The 17,029-nt window shown below is 33.6% G+C and overlaps 1 protein-coding gene across 2 annotated transcripts; it reads left to right on the forward strand.

The window, feature by feature from the left end:
- Positions 1-1,751: 1,751 nt before the first annotated feature.
- On the forward strand, positions 1,752-7,521 carry LOC143542876 (lysophospholipid acyltransferase LPEAT2-like). Of its 2 annotated transcripts, XM_077035350.1 has the most exons (15): positions 1,752-2,270; positions 3,141-3,173; positions 3,865-4,045; positions 4,115-4,174; positions 4,312-4,475; positions 4,559-4,622; positions 4,710-4,778; positions 5,083-5,178; positions 5,269-5,313; positions 5,432-5,502; positions 5,600-5,666; positions 6,280-6,330; positions 6,517-6,627; positions 6,705-6,752; positions 7,214-7,521. In XM_077035350.1, exons 1-15 carry the CDS (start codon positions 1,807-1,809, stop codon positions 7,376-7,378), a joined length of 1,689 nt encoding a protein of 562 aa, XP_076891465.1. In that variant the 5' UTR covers positions 1,752-1,806; the 3' UTR covers positions 7,379-7,521. The 2 variants fall into 2 exon arrangements, with proteins under 2 accessions (XP_076891465.1, XP_076891463.1); XM_077035348.1 differs by lacking the exon at positions 3,141-3,173 and having other exon boundaries at positions 1,752-2,303.
- Positions 7,522-17,029: the final 9,508 nt, after the last annotated feature.

Consider the following 17,029-nt stretch of genomic DNA (forward strand, 5'->3'; position numbering starts at 1 on the left):
ATTATATTGAATATTGAATCTTATACATACAAAATGAACGAACATAATTGTATTCAAACAAACATAAATAAATGAACATAAACAAATTTTATACCGTAAATGAATAGACAGAACCGTGTTCGTTTTTGTTTGTTTGATTAAATAAAATAAAAACTTGATTCCTGTTTATTCTTAGCATTAAATAAAAGAACATAAAATATTTTCCGTCACACAATTTATGAAAGATTCAGTAAACGTCATATTCTTTTATGCCTCTATAATTAGTAAATCCATTTATTTCGTCTACTTTTCAATTTTATTCCCATAAATTCAAAAAGTTGTAAAAAGTTGAAAATGATGTTGCTTCTCCCAAATACAATTACACAAATCTACTTGGAACTTCAACACATTTACAACTAACACCCTGGGAGTTTCGACCGACAATAGTTATCCAAACTACATTAACGTATACAAAATTATTAAACTATGACGATGAGTATTCATTAATTATTAGCTGGAAAGCTTGTTGTCCGTTTGCCTTCTATTTCGATGTAATCATTACTTTTTAGTCTGTTATATCGAATCTTTCCAAAGCTTATGTCCGTCATATTATTTGTCTAGAATCTTTATATCACTAGACAACACTGACAACCATAATTACATTGAGGAACTCATCACCAACAATCCAAAAATTGTGTCTCATTATCTATTTGATAAATTGTTGTTTTGCAAGGATGATTTGGTCAATAATTCTCTAATGGGTCAAGCTATTAGTACAACAATTTTGGAGTTCCCAAATACGCAATAGCTAACAAAAGAGAAGAGTGATGGTTTCACCTCTTCTATTAATCTATTATACTAACACACAAACACTAACACCTTTTCTTGACCCATTGGTTATAGCTTGGAACAATTCAAGGATGTTTTTAGCCACAGAACTAAAACTCAAAGGGTACAATCGTATATAGTTATCGTTATCTCGTTTTTTCTCATCAACTTCCAGAAAATATTAAAAAATTTTACGGTGCGTACAATAAAACCCCAAATGTAACATTTTCTATCTCCTATTCTCACAACCATTCATAACCAGACCATATCATCTACAAACCCGAATCACATAATCATATGCATGGGCGAAGCTTCTTTAGGGCCCTGGGTGCCCCTTTTCGACCCCCTGTTTTTTTGCGCAGCAGTGGAAATTGATCCATTTTCGCCTAAAAATGGGGTATATGTAGTGTAAATTTACTCGTTTTGCCCCAAAATTTGAGCCCAGCCCCCTCGTTTTTTATTTTAAAAAAAATACATTTTGACTCCGGCCCCCGACAAACTCGTCCAAGCTTCGCAACTGATCATATGACACATTCTGAGTAAGGATGGATCGGTACCGGTACCGAAAATCACGATCCCGAAAAATCACAAAATTTTGTTACCGGTACCGATACCGAGACGGTACCGGTATTGAAGGTAAAAATTCGAGAATCCGATACCGTACCGTACCGATCCTGAAACTTAAAACTTTGGTACCGATTCGATATTGATAGTACCAAATCGGTACCGATTTGCTCATAACAATTTCTTAGAATGCTTAGCTCACGTATTATACTAACATACAAACACCAACACTTTTTATTGCCCCATTGGTTGGAAACTTACAACAATCCAGGGATGTTTTCAGCCATAAATCCAAAACTCAAAGGGCAAATTTGTAATTTCACCACCAACATAATGACAATTTAAAATGACAAAAATAGTGTCCAAAACCAGACCACCTTTCCCTCTCTTTTTGACTGCAAATAATAATAATAATAATAAATAATAATAATAATAATGTCGCCGGCCGACGACCTCCGCCGCCACCTACTACCGTCCACCACCGTCAACCACCACACACCCACCACCACCACCAACCCAAATCACATCATCACCATCACCGACCCACAAATCAAGATTCAACCCCAAACACCCACAAATCAAGATTCACCATCAAGACTCAAACTTTACACTGATCCAACACCAACTGACCAAACTGAGCAAAACCCCTATCGGGTTATCGGGTCTGACGGGTTTGACCCACCCGGGTCAACCACCGTTGACCCGTTTAGAAACCAGACGCCCAAGATTGTTGGGGTGTATGAGTGGATCAAGATGGTGATTTGTGTGCCAATTGTTGTGGTTAGAGTTGTGTTGTTTATGTTGATTGGGTATGTGGCTACTAAGACTGCTTTACATGGGTGGAAAGATACGCAGAATCCGATGCCGAAATGGAGGTGTAGGGTTATGTATGTTACTAGGTTGTGTACTAGAGGGATCTTGTTTTCATTTGGGTAAGAATTAAGATCAAGTTTGGATTTTTATTTAGTTATGCAAAATCATAAGCTTGATTTGTTGAGAATTGAACTTGGTTGGGTTGGTTTTGGGCTAAAACCGAAACTTTGGTTTTTGAATTTTTGAAAACCGTTCGATTTTGATCCAAAATATTGAATATGGGCATACATGGTTTTGTTAATTAATAACTTGTTGATTATTAAACACTTGGGCGAAAATATTTGAGTTACGTGTTTATTAAAATTTTATGTTACATAAAATAAAAAACATAATATTGCTTTATTTGGGTGGAAAAATAAACTGAATCCGATGCCGAATTGGAGATGTAGGATTATGTATGTTACTAGGCTATGTACTAGAGGGATCTTGTTTTCATTTGGGTAAAGATCAAGTTTGGATTTTTATTTAGTTATGCAAAATCATAAGCTTGATTTGTTGATAATTGAACTTGGTTGGGTCGGTTTTGGGCTAAAACCGAAACTTTGGTTTTTGAATTTTTGAAAACCGTTTGGTTTTGGTAGTACAGTTTGGGTTCGGTTAGATTTTGGTTTTTTATATATCAGTTTTGTCATTTGAGTTTGAAAATTTGGGCCAGAAGAAAATTGATACAAAATTATGAATTTTGGGCGTACAGCGTTTTGTTAATTAATAACTAGTTGATTATTAAACACTTGGGCGAAAATATTTGAGTTACATATTTATTAAATTCTTATGCTACATAAAATAAAATATAATAATAAAATATAATAATAATAATAATAAATTGCTTTATATGGGTGGAAAGATAAACTGAATCCGATGCCAAGATGGAGGTGTAGGGTAATGTATGTTTCTAGACTTTGTACTAGAGGGATCTTGTTTTCATTTGGGTAAGATCAAGTTCTGATTTTTATTTAATTATGCAAAAATATAAGCTTGATTTGTTGATAAATGGACTTGATTTTTAGTCCTGCAATGACTTTTCAAATCAATTACAGATTTTTATTTAATTATGCAAAACTATAAGCTTGATTTGTTGATAATTGAACTTGATGTTTGGTCCTGCAGGGACTTTTTCATTCAATTGTAAATTAAATTAATTTTTAACATTATTTTTGTGCACGGTTTGGTTTGGGTCGGTTTTGGGCTAAAAACCAAAACTTTGGTTTTTGAAAACAGTTTGGTTCGGTTCAAATTCGTTTTTTTGGTTTTGCCATTTGAGCTTGAAAATTTGGGGAAAAAATTTGGTCCACAATGAATTTTGGGCCTAATTTTTGTTAGTTAATAACTAATTGATTATTAAACATTTGGGCTAAAATATTTGAGTTACATATTTATTAAATTCTTATAAATTACATAAAATAGAAAACACATAATGAAAATCTATAAATTTGGTCCGGTTAGGCTTTTCGGTTTTTATTACATGCAAAACCAAAACAGAACCGTAAGTTACGATTTTTACATAAACATAAAAGCAAATCGTTGGTATTTGTTTCGGTTTGGTTTCATCGAGGGTAAAATTGTGACTTATGAAGCTAACAAAGTTGTTAAAAATCTTAGCTTTTTGTTAATATGATGCAGCTACCATTGGATTAAAAGAAAAGGGAAACCAGCTCCAAGGGAAACCGCACCAATTCTTGTCTCTAATCATGTATCATACATTGATCCAATATTCTTTTTCTATGAATTATTTCCAACAATCGTCGCAGCCGAGTCACACGATTCCATGCCCTTTGTTGGAGTCATAATCAGAGCAATGCAGGTAAATTCAAACTATTACTAGTTTTACTATATATCAAATATGTAATGTTATTAAATATTTTATTCTCAGGTGATATATGTGAATCGATTCTCATATCAATCACGGAAGCAAGCTGTGAATGAAATAAAGGTAACACGCCTTCGTTCTTTATTATTTTGCTTACCAATTTTGAAAGTTGATAATACTTTAAAAATACTAGCTTTTGCATTCTATGAGTACATATACAAAGTTGATACAGATGTATTGTTTCAAGGATTTGTATACAGAAACGGGCGGCAAGCAATAGATATCCACGAGTACTTTTGTTTCCCGAGGGAACCACAACCAATGGAAGGCAGCTTATTTCTTTCCAACTCGGTGCATTTATTCCTGGTTATCCAATTCAACCGGTGGTCGTTCGTTATCCTCATGTACATTTTGATCAATCATGGTAAACTCAGCTCTTGTTTATTCAATATTACTTTTTTTTAATGTTCATATGGTTTTTTTAATTGGCATCTTTCGTTGCTATAGGGGTCATATTACGTTGGCCACCCTCATGTTTAGGATGTTCATGCAGTTTCACAATTTCATGGAGGTAGTAATGTAGTATGCTTAACTGGATGATATTTAATTTCTAAAGCTTCTATAATAATATTGTTTTGTTTTGTATTAAATAAATCAGGTTGAATATCTTCCTGTTATTTCACCCTCACAACATCAAAAGGAGAGTGCTGCGCGATTTGCTGAAAGGGTTAGTTTATAACTTTATATCTTAAATCAAAACATTATATCTTTTTCTTTATCATGTTAATTTGTTTTATTAATACAAATAAAATTAAAAATACCAACTAATATTGCACTTTGTAGCACAAGGAATTATTAGAAACCTTTCATATTAACGAATGTTTATCGTCAATAAAAAGTGCAGCTAAAAATCGTATAACAAATATTTAGTAAAGTATTGTTAAATTTTTCATGGTTCCTTTTTATTTTTGTTTTAAAGAAACGACTTAAACGAGTGTATATCTATTTAACTAACGTTGATGGTTTTGCAGACCGGGAGAGCAATGGCTTCTGCTCTAAATGTTGTACAAACACATCATTCTTTTGCAGATTATGCTCTTCTTTCAAAGGCACTTGAGGCCGGACAGGTGTCTACAAATTTTCAATAAGTTTAAATATAAGATATAATTAAAATATCTTCTTTAAAAAAATCTTACCGTATCTCGTTCTTTTTGCAGGAGAATTTTTCACTTTTTATGGTTGAAATGGCGAAAATCCAAAAAGTAAGTTTTCACTTAAAGTTATCCTTTTGTAATTTTCATATTAATACAAATTTGTTTATTACTTAGTGCTGCAAAATTTACTTAACTGATATGAATTTTGTTTTCCTGGTGTTTCTAGTTATATCATTTGAACTCTTCGGAAGCCGTTGACTTTTTGGAACAATTTCTTGCCATGAATCCAGACAGCAGGTATATCCATATGAAATTGTTATCAATTTATTTATATTTTTAAGCAGAAGATTTGCAGCAGATGTGTTAAAATTCAACTACTTGCATTTTGTTTCAGTGGATGTGTTAAATATCAAGATTTTATTAGGGTTTTAAGATTGAAACATTCTCCCCTTTCGGAAAATGTCAGTAAGCAAACCACTCCCGCTTTCTTTATAATTTACTTTCTTTCGTTTCTCTATTAGATGTCGTTCTTCGACTCATGATTATCAGTTGTATATAATAAAAGCGCAAACTGCACTAAAAAGTACTAAACTTTATGCAATTTTCCATTTGTAGTATTTTACTTTTTTTGTCAATAAAAATTATTTTACCTTTCTTTTAGGCATTAAAAATGGATTTTTGTAGGTTTTCACGTCACAAAAATTTAGCCAGCGTGTCATGTACACACGGCATGCCACATGTACTGCCACACAGACAACCAGGGTGACCTGGCATGCCACGTTCACTGCCACATCAGCATTTTTTGCCATAAATGAAAATTTGCAAAAAAAAAATCAATACCTTTTAATAATGCAGTTTTTGCTTGATAAAATTATATGTACAGAATTTAGATTACATTTTGTTACAATGTAGTTTTATTATAAAGTTAATACTATAAAATAAACCTGAAAGTAGTTTCTTTGACATTTGAAGTCAAAGCAGGATGAATAACAGAAAACATAAGGAATATTTTTTTTATTAAATTACTGTTCTGCTCCAGTCATTAACGACTTTAAGCTTCTTTCTTTGTGACAGATTTTTCGGTTTATTGATGTCAACAAGAACGGTGTTATTACCTTCAAAGAGGTAACTATGTCTATATATGCATAAATGCCCTTCATTTTACGGGTCTCGTTATTGTTTCGTATTAAATTAAAAAACCGAGATCCACTAAATATTTTAATCGTATGGTTCCGTCTTTGCTTATGTTAAAAATATTTCTGTGTGGGTCCCACGTCTGTAAATATTTACCGTAAAGTTTAAATGATGCAGTTCTTGGTAGGATCGGCTCACATTCTGAAGCTGCCGTTATTCCAGCAAGCATGCGAAGCGGCTTTTAATGAAAGCGATGAAGACAAAGATCATTACATTTCATTGTTGGAAGTAATACTAAATAATTTTTGTTTAGTTTCTTGATATTTAAACCACTAAAATATTATCTAATTCGTGTTCATATACAGTTTGGAGGTTCCACGAGCCCAGCTATACCCACCCTGACCATGAGCGAGGTAAGTGTTTCTTAGGCGTGTCGGTGTCAATTATGTCGTGTTGGCATGTCGAATGAGTTGTTATTTTGTTGTAAATGTTTTAAACTGGTTGGTAGGTCGACCTGTTTAATCACACGGGTTAAACAAGTTAACCCGAACACTAGAGGTGTAAACCGACCGAGTCGAGCTCGAACTCGGCTCTTTAGTATATTTTCAAGCTCAAGCTGGTTCAAGTTTGGCTCGTTTATTATGTATTAGTATTAATTATTTTATTTAGTTTACTTATATAAATTTATAATTATTTTAATATATTTGTAAAATTGTAATTGTAACTTTTATATATAACATTACATATCATTTAGCTATTTTTATAATAACTTTATATGCACTAATAGTAATTATTATGTAAATATATCAATTGAAAACCATAAAAAAATATTCTTTATTAATATTTATAGTCTAATTAATATATTTTTGAACAGATACAAGCGCTGTTCGAAATGTTTGACATCGATGGTGACGGTAGGATCAGCGAGAAGGATTTCGTGACTTGCTTACGAAGAAATCCATTGCTGATAGCTCATTTCAGTCATTTTTTAAAGCATAAAGATTTAGATGCAGCAATAGGTTTAGAGGAAATAGTTTGATACAAGTTTGCCATTTTCCAGTGCTAAAAGAACAAAAATTATGTACAACTTTCTATGCATAGGGTGCAAGTCAGAAAAGGGATTATTATTTATTATTCTTGCTGTAAATTATGTAGATGGATTTTGTTTGACTCTTGAAGTTTTGACTTTTGACTTTTTGATTGATTAAAATGAACAGGGATCCTAGCATGAATTTATTTGATTATAAATATGTATAAAATAAGTTTTTGATTATAAAGTTTTTTATTTTTTTCGTTTTTGTTTTTTATATGTTAGGGGGGACGGGGTGGTCTCGGCAAACCCCACCTGGGGTAGTCACCTTGACGATGAAATCCCGATATGTATTTCGTAAATGCTCACAAAACAATTTCAAATTTGATTTTTGGTAATGTGGAAGAACCAGTTTTTCTCAACGAAAGAAAAAACGCAAAGAAATATATAGGGGTCATAAGGAAGGAGACACTTGTGGGATGATTACTTTGCTTCAAGCCTGTGTATGATGAGAGTTTATTTAGACGACAGTACAGGATGAGCTACGCCTTTTGAATCACATTCTTATGGATATATACGAACAAGGTCAATATGAAAATTTTAAATGTTTTACGCAAAGATATGATGTTGTAGGTAGAACGGGTCTATCACTAAGATAAAAAAGAAATGCATATGTGCCATTTGTTAGTTGGTTTATGATGCTTCAAGTGACAAATGTGATGAATACATATACATGGGTGAAAAAAATGCCCTCGAATTTAATACAATTTTAGTTTTTTATTTTCAAAAACGCCTTTACAAAAATAGTGGTTAATTAATTAAATTATTTCATACGTAAAAGAACACATTTATTTGTTAAATAAAGTTTAGAAAGTAATAATGGTTTAATGTGGGAAGGATGAGTAGGGATGGCAAAATAACTTGTGCCTGACTTGTATACCCAAAACCTGAATCATCCGAGACGGGTATACCCGAAGTCCAACGGGTATTGGGAGGGTATGAGATTATTTTAAAAAAATTTCCCGGGTACGGGCTATGTATGGGATTTGGTAATACCTGGCCCGATTACTAGAAACCACATGCCCATTCCGAAATATAAACCTGAAAAATCATAACTATTAATTTTTATTTTTCCTTAACCTTTGTCTAATAACACTTCATTTTTTTTAGGTTCATTATAAGGAAAAAAAAATTTGTTTAAGATATGTTTTTAAGAAGAACATTATTGATATTTTATGTCAATCAAGTTTACATAAAGTTACATAAAAATTATGGTGATAATTTTTATATATGATAATGTTTATATATATGTAATGTGTCAATTTTAATTTGTAATAGTTCATATATAAGTAAAATATATATGTGATAATTATAATGGTAAAAAATATAAAAAAAATATGCTTGAAAATCTAAACATGAATTTTTCAACAAACTAAATGTATACCTGATACCAGAGGTGCACAAATCGGTTTTTTTAAAAAAACCGGTTCGGTTATTAACCGGACCGGTTTTTTTTGGCCCGGAAAAAAACCGGTTCGGTTAATAACCGGACCGGTTAATAACCGGTTTTTGTCTGTCAAAACCCTAACCGGTTAGGACCGGTTTAGAAACCGGTTAGAACCGGTTAATAAACCGGTTTTTTTATTAACCGGTTTTTTAATAACCGGTTTTTAGGTTAACCGGTTTTTTTTTTTTTTTTAATAACCATTATTTTTCCACAGTATAAACAAACCGGTAACTACAAGGCAAACCGGTAACAACAAGGCAAAACGGACTGACCGAAGCCATTCTTTGCTTTCGTTGTTAGTGTTCTTTGCTTGGAAGATGAGTATGAGTGTGTGTTGGTGAATGTGTTTTCAACAAACCAAAGATTAAAAACACATAACTTTCATTTATAGTTTTTACATTAAAAATACAAACATTAAATCGTTATCGCATATTCGTAACTCAAAAATACAAACACATAACTATTTTTCTTCGCTACCCGATCCCGAGCTATTTCTTAGGTAATCGTCTTACGCGGCTTCTTCATCGGTCATTGGTTGAGTGTGTCCTTCATTGACCTCGTCTTCATACAAGCCCGCTTCATACTCCATTTCCCCCTCGAGTGAGCGTTGATGTTGTGCCCTATCTAAAGAGTCCAAGTAATCCTTGTAGCAAATCGACATCTCTATAGCTGGTGGAGTGAGTCGAGTCCTCCTAATCGATATAACCCTGCCAGAAACAGAAAAAGCAGACTCCGAAGCTACAGTGGAAGCTTGGACCGTTAGTAAATCTTTGGCCATGGCGGCGAGGATCGGAAACTCATCCTCCTTACCTCTCCACCAAGCCAGCAAATCAAGACTTCTAAATTCATCCGGAGTCATGTGTTTCACAAAGTTGGTACCACCATACCTTCCAAGTTCACTGCTTGGGGTGTTTACCTTTTGACGTTTACCAGCGTCTTCCCAAATCATGTAGTACATCCCCATTTCAAGGTCGGTTTGGGATTGGGATTGGGCAACAGCTCTTAACGAGTCATGAATTTGGGAAGACGACCCGTATTTTGTAAGGTAGACATCATACATGTTTGACAAGGTGGTGTTGAAAGCATTCTTTAAAGTTTGGCTATAATAGGGGTTTTGATCGTCGTTTAACTCTAGCTCATCACAAATTTTTTCTATTAAAGCTTCAACACCACCAACATTGATGCAAGGGTTTAACGCAGCAGCACATGTCAAAACAGCGGGTAGTTCTTGAAAATATTTTCTAAATTTTTCTTTCATTTTTACACCCATATCAAAATAAGGTGCACCCCTACAATGAAGTTCACTCAACTTTGTGCACATGACAGCAATTTTTGGTAAAACAATGGGGCTTGTTGGATAGTAAACCCCGGATAAACTAGTTGTGCAAGATTTATAAATTTGAAGGACCTCCGTAACGATCTCAATCAATAACCAGTTTCTAGGATCGTACGGTGCACATTTACCCCTACTTGACAAAATTTGATGAAACGCAATTAATGATTCTTTTTGTTGGATGGCTTTCTCAAACATATTACAAGTCGAGTTCCATCTTGTTGGACAATCCCAATTTGGCCCCAACCATTGACAATTAGCTTCTACACAAAATTTTTTGTATCTTGAAAATGTTTTATTGTTGCTAAAAACATCTCGTAACATTCTTTTAAAATTGTTTCTTTGCGTTTCGATCACGTTTAACCCATCTTGCACGGCCAAGTTGATAATATGTGCAATGCATCGGCTATGAAAAAACGCTCCATCACAAATAGGTTTATACTTTAATTTTAAATGGCCAACCGCGGCCGTATTGTTGGACGCGTTATCAAACGAAATTGAAAAGATTTTATGTTCAATCTTGTATTGTCGAATGACTTTATCCAAGATTTTAAAAATATTTCTACCTGTGTGCGGGTAATCAAACAATAGAAACGCAACGGTTCGTTTCATCATTTGCCACGACTCGGGGTCAACCCAATGAGCCGTCACACAAATGTATGAGTCGGGCGAACCATGAGGTGCCGACCACACATCCGTTGTTAAGTTTACACCAGTTTGTAAGTTTGAAAAGTATGAAATTAGTTCGGATTTAGCGTCTTTCCATGCTTTAAGACAATCTCTTCTAAGGGTCGAACGACTTACGTGTTGGTAGCGTGGTTGAACATAGTTTTGCATCATCTCCGTGAATTGAGGGTTGTCGAAGTGGTTGAAAGGAAGACCTTGTTGAATCACAAAGTTTGAAAACTTTTGACGTACCGCTTCAAGGTCGTACGTAAACACCGCTCCTTGATTCGTCATCTCCGGCTGCGAACTACTTCCCGATTCGTCCTTCAAGGCCTTGCAAAAGGGCCTTTGTACATGCGCTTTTAAAGTGGAGTTTGCATCTTTGCCATAAAACTTCAAACAATGTTTGCATCGAGCTTTTTGGCTACCGTTAGACATTTCGCATAGGTCGAAATGTTGCCAAACATCTTGGTTTCGTTTCGTGGGGATGACCCGAACGACCGTTTCTCCCGTGTTCGAGGCACCCATGTTGACGGATGAAGCAGCACTTTGGGAGGCCATGATAATCGACTACGAAATAAGAGTGGTATACTCGAGTATGAAATAAACGACTACGAAATAAGAGCGTATGGAGTGGTAATGTGGTATGATTGAGCGTGAGATAACAAAATAATCGCGTATGAAATAAACGTTTAGAGCGTTTGGAGTTGTATAATCGAGTGTGATCTAACCAATACCCAACCTAAACTATATATAGATGTTTGTGGGGGCAAAATGGAAAAAAAAAACGGTCAAAAAAAAAAAACGGGCATATAGCCGTTTTTCAACGTTAAAAAACCGGTTTTTAACCGGTTATGGAGAAACCGGTTAACCGGTTTTTCCACAACGGTCAAAAACCGGTTTTTTAATAAACCGGTTATTAAAAAAAACCGGTTTTTTCATTAACCGGTTCGTTAACCGGTTTTGGATCTAAAACTTGTAACCGAAATACGAACCGGCGGTTTGTAAACCGGTCAAACCGGTTTTTAAAAAACCGGTTTTCGTAAAAACCGGTTTCCGGTTTAAACCGGCAAACCGGTTCCCCAACCGGTTTTTTTGACCATCTCTACCTGATACTCGCGGATATGCTCGATACCTGATGGGTAATGGGCCATGTATGGAACTAAATTCTACAACCGGATATGGGTATCCCGGCCCGAACCCGGCTCATTACCATCCCTACTTAAGGCTGCAAACACTTTGTGATTATCATTATTACATAAAAATATTGTTGGGTTAAGTTATCTTACACAATCTCCTGAATCTAGGAAGAGTATAAAGACACAATGAATCACAAATATAAAAAATGATAAACAAAATATAACACAATGCTGAGTAATATTATATATTATTGGGAAAAAAAAAACACAATGACAAAATAATTAAAAAAACATAATGATAAATATAAATATACAATCATCCGACCAAAAATTCTAAAATCTGCAAGCTAAAAATCGAAAAGAGAAAACCTAAAATCCAATATCATAGAGTTCGACGAGACGGTTCAAATGCAATTAGTTTGAGTTTTATTAGAGTCCGTTTAATACCCTTTCTACGAGTTTATAGTTTTAGATTACTATCTATTTGAACTCAACCCTATTATTGTTATTAAAAAAACTCCCATATAAATCAAAATAACAATACCATTTTAACTAAAACTTTGTAGCATTTTGTTTATTTTCATTTATCAAGGTTGATAAAAAAAAGTGCATCTCTTTATTTATTTACTAGGATGTAGCCCGTGTAATACACAGATGGTTAAAAAAATACAAAAAGAAAGAAATAAATTTAACAATATACATAATAACATACTTTATGGATTCATAAGAAATGAATAATGATAAATTAAATTTAATAATTCATAAATATCTAAAAACTTCATTTAATACAACAATTTAATTTATATTTGTAACTTTGTTAGTAATTCTATAACTGATAAGGCTGAGGGGTGTGGAGCGCGAGAGGGGGCGCGTGAGCCCATCCGCTCGCGCCCCGGGGCGCGAGCACCACACCACCGAGGCGCGAACGCGGAAATCCAGGCAGGCGCAAGGGGTCTCGCGGCTGGGAATAGCGTGAGGGAGCCTGGGAATGCGTAAATAGAGCCGTTGGGCTCAAAAAAAAAAAATCCGCTCGCGCCCCCTGCTCGCGCCCCTCCACACCAGGGCCAGGGGCGCGAGCGGGGGCTCCAACACCCATCTTATCAAGTTTCTCTCTCTGCCACACGTCACAATATTATTGGCTGGAGCCCCCACTCGCGCCCCCACACCCCTCAGCCTAATAATATTAGTTGGCATCCTATTTAGCTACACTAGTTGAATGACATGTGAAATGATAGTTTTGTTTTAATAGCATAGGCATATGAGATGAACTTGTATGATTGTATAATTTAATTGCTGAAACTCTTTAAATATACTACTTTTACATCAATAATATATGCATATACTAAACTAAATTTAACTGCGCAATTGACGCGGACAGGGATGGTTTCTGTCAGGTTAAGCTGATTTAGACGGATTTATGGGTCGAACTGTGACCACAATTTAAAGAACTAAAACAAAGTTTATTGTTTAGCCGGGTAAGCTGGACCAGCTAAATTATTTTGGTTTGGGTTGGTTTTTTATCTGAAATCGTACTATTAAATTTTTAAAGTTCAATAAAATGATAAGCTAAAACCAATTCATTTTACATTATAAGTATTCAAGGGTTTACAAAAACAATTTGACTAAAAAATTAAAGCTACATCGAATAAGGTAAATTATATATCATTCACAATAGTTCATTCATAAACATCTGAGTCTTGTGAGTGGAAGAAAGGAAAACAAATTATTGTTCATGAGTAAATTTGGAGATACATTGTTCACACAATAATTTTTAATTTTAATATTTTTTTAAAGTGGTTGTGAGTAAATAAGAGACTAAAATGTGATAATAAATGTATAAAAATTATTATTCAATTAAAAATGAGAGTGAAAAGATAGTGTTTTTAGTGTAATTATAAAAGTAGAGATTAATGATCAACAGATAATTCTCTATTATATGTGTGGTTCAAAATACCAATACGCATTATAGTTAGCAGGATTCATATACATGACTTTTTTTCAACTAATATATCGATTCTGAAAGGACAACACTTTGATATGTCTGGTAATAAATAACAACTAGCCCGACAACACCATTACCCATGTCTTATGGGACCGACTCAACTGTTCAAGTTGGACCCACAACCGCTTCAAATTCACGCACATCTTTCTTTATATTAGTCTTTATCGGTGCTTTTTTTTATTTTCATGACACGGAGCCGTCCATGATGCATCCTAATCAAAACATTTTTATATCTTCCAGGCAATACATACGAGTATATTATACGTTTCTCATAGTGTTTTTGATAGGCTAACTGGATTGTTGATGAGTTATTGATCCACCTGATCAACTTTATCCTCTGTTTATACGTTTCTCATAGTGTTTTTGATAGGCTAACTGGATTGTTGACGAGTTATTGATCCACCTGATCAACTTTATTCTCCGTATAAAACCGTAGGATGCTAGATTGATACGTCCAAAAAAAATCATATATCATCACACATAAATCTAGAGTCACGTATACATAAATATAATATTATACCTATACATATATTTATGCCCTATATATACACTCCTGACAACCCCACCACATCAAGAGACTAGACATCCACCTGGACCCACCTAGCAAAACTCAACCTGGGTGTGTGGGCCCGGATTTAGATGCGTTTTCGACATCTAATTGGTTCATGCTTCTTTCATCGTACCAAACACACTGTTGAGCTACTTCCCACTCGTACGGACCACAGTTATTCTCTATATACAATACTTGCCTCACATAGTAAACTCCTTATGCTATTATTGTCCATGTTTCCTAAATTTAGTAGGTAAACATGAAAGAAAACATGTCTTTGTAATTGCAACCGAAGTTTTTAACATGATCATCACAACCTTTTATTCTCTTTGATTTGATTTAAGTGATATTTTGATCATTTCACACATATTTTAATATAAAGTTTTCTTAAATTCATTTCAAAAATAATTAGACTATGTGTTATATATATCATTTATTCATTCTCTTATTCGTCACCTCAGCAGATCATACATCATTCGCCTCCATTCAACCTATGTTATACTTATTGGATGATTCAATCCCCATGTCGCATAAGGCACACGCCCTATCTGAAACCGATAAATTCCTCTGCTATAGCGTCTCGTTTTTTATATAATAATTACTTTTATGTATGTTTTTTTATTATTTTTATATATTTTGAGAAAAAAACCTTTAACGAGCCAAAGCACAGCCGGACTTGATTAGTTGGTTGTGCAATGTGAAACTAATATATAGAAGTAGAAAAGAGGTCAATGTTAACTAAAATGTGAAAAGTGGCCCGCAACATCAGTTCCAGCAGGACTTTTACAAACCATAAACAATTAAGAGCATTCTTAGCCTATTCTCTATATTTGTGTGAGAGAGTTTTGTAAATTATATGGTATGTGTATGAGTGGTTGTGAATATAGCAGAGAGAAAATGTTATATGCGAAAGTTAAATTTGGGGATTCACTGTTCATACCGTATAATATTTTATTATTTTCTAAAAGTGGTTGTGAGTGAAAGAGAGAGAAATGATAATAATAAATGTATAAAAAATATTATTTAATTAAATATGAGAGAAAAAATACAGTGATTTTTAGTGTATTATATGATATATATATAGATATATAGTAGAGAATGAGTTCTGAATGCTCTGAGTATGTGATGGTTTCACTAGATTGCATTTTTATTTATTTATTTTAAGAAACATGAGATGGACGATTGTGACTGGTCCATGCAATATAATAAACAAACAAGTAAACACCCCGCACCTCACTCTCGTTATTTGCCCCCACCCATTCCTCTAAAACGTCCCGGGCAGTGTTTCACAACATTTTGGGCTGAGGCAGCCATGGTGTTGGTCCATTACACATGGTCTAGCATCATACGAAATATATAGCTGACAAATCTAGACATGTTTTATGCTGGAATCTTTCTGAAGACAGGAAGTCACGTCTCTTGAATCTTGATGCCCAAATATACATAGTTTAATTTTCAGTTCAAAAGAAACGTTAAATAATATATACAAAACGCCAAAATATATTATTATTAATCTCACTAAATTTCGGTCGAAAATCAACTCAACCAATAATTAATGTTTTGACTTTAAAAAGTGTAAAGTATACTGTATTTGAAAATACAAAAAAAAATGGTGTATTCAAGATGACAATATAAATATTCTATAAAGGATTAAATTATTTCTTTCAATATCTTCGAAGTTTTTTTTAATCCAATTATGCCATATTTTAATAAGAAAATTGGGTTATAATATTATATGTTTTGCAAGTAATGAAGATATTATTATCCCTATAAAGTGAATCACATTAACACGTGAAGATTTCGACAAAGTTCTTGAGGTTGTGGTCCTTGCACCTGTTGGGTTAATATCTCGAGGACATGAACATCAAACCAAACATAATTAGCTAATATTTAAAATACCATTCTTTTTGAAAACTATTTTTATTTTATTTTATTGAAAATAAATAAAATGTAGGAACTCGTGTCTTACACTAACACCTAGTCACTTGGGTGTTTGTAACTTGTTACGATCTGTGTAGAATGGAATCACACATATAATAATGTAGACATATGCTTTATGATTTAAAAAGACGTATTATTTTGTCAAACCTCAAGTTATGCATCATAGATCTTTTACAAGGTGAACCCGAAAATATGGATTCGGAAAACCTGATCCGATATAAAATCAACAGTTTGGTTATATGCTTTTATAAAAACCGAATTAACGGATCAGTTTTGGTTTTGCACGTACTAAAAGACAGAAATACCGAAGCAAACTGAATATATAAGTTTTAATTTTTCTATTTATTATTTTAACTAATTTTTAAGAATTTAATACACATGTAATTTAAAAATTTAGCCCAAATGTATAGTAACCAATTAGTTGGTAATAAACAAAATTATTTATCATTTACGCCCTAAATCATTCTTTTTAGCCAATTTTTATTTTCAGACTTACATGACAAAAACGTAAAAAAAACAAAA

This window comes from Bidens hawaiensis, unplaced genomic scaffold (assembly GCF_021521415.1).
Source record: "Bidens hawaiensis isolate Kalapana, Puna unplaced genomic scaffold, B.hawaiensis_p1.1 tig00012999_1, whole genome shotgun sequence".
In the NCBI taxonomy this organism is placed as follows: Eukaryota; Viridiplantae; Streptophyta; class Magnoliopsida; order Asterales; family Asteraceae; genus Bidens; species Bidens hawaiensis.

Coding starts and splice junctions, on each gene's coding strand:
- LOC143542876 (XM_077035348.1), top strand. CDS start 1,807: ATGTCGCCGGCCGACGACCTCCGCCGCCACCTACTACCGTCCACCACC. Junction 4,175..4,311: donor AAGCTGTGAATGAAATAAAG/GTAACACGCCTT, acceptor ATTTGTATACAG/AAACGGGCGGCAAGCAATAG. Junction 4,623..4,709: donor AGTTTCACAATTTCATGGAG/GTAGTAATGTAG, acceptor TAAATAAATCAG/GTTGAATATCTTCCTGTTAT.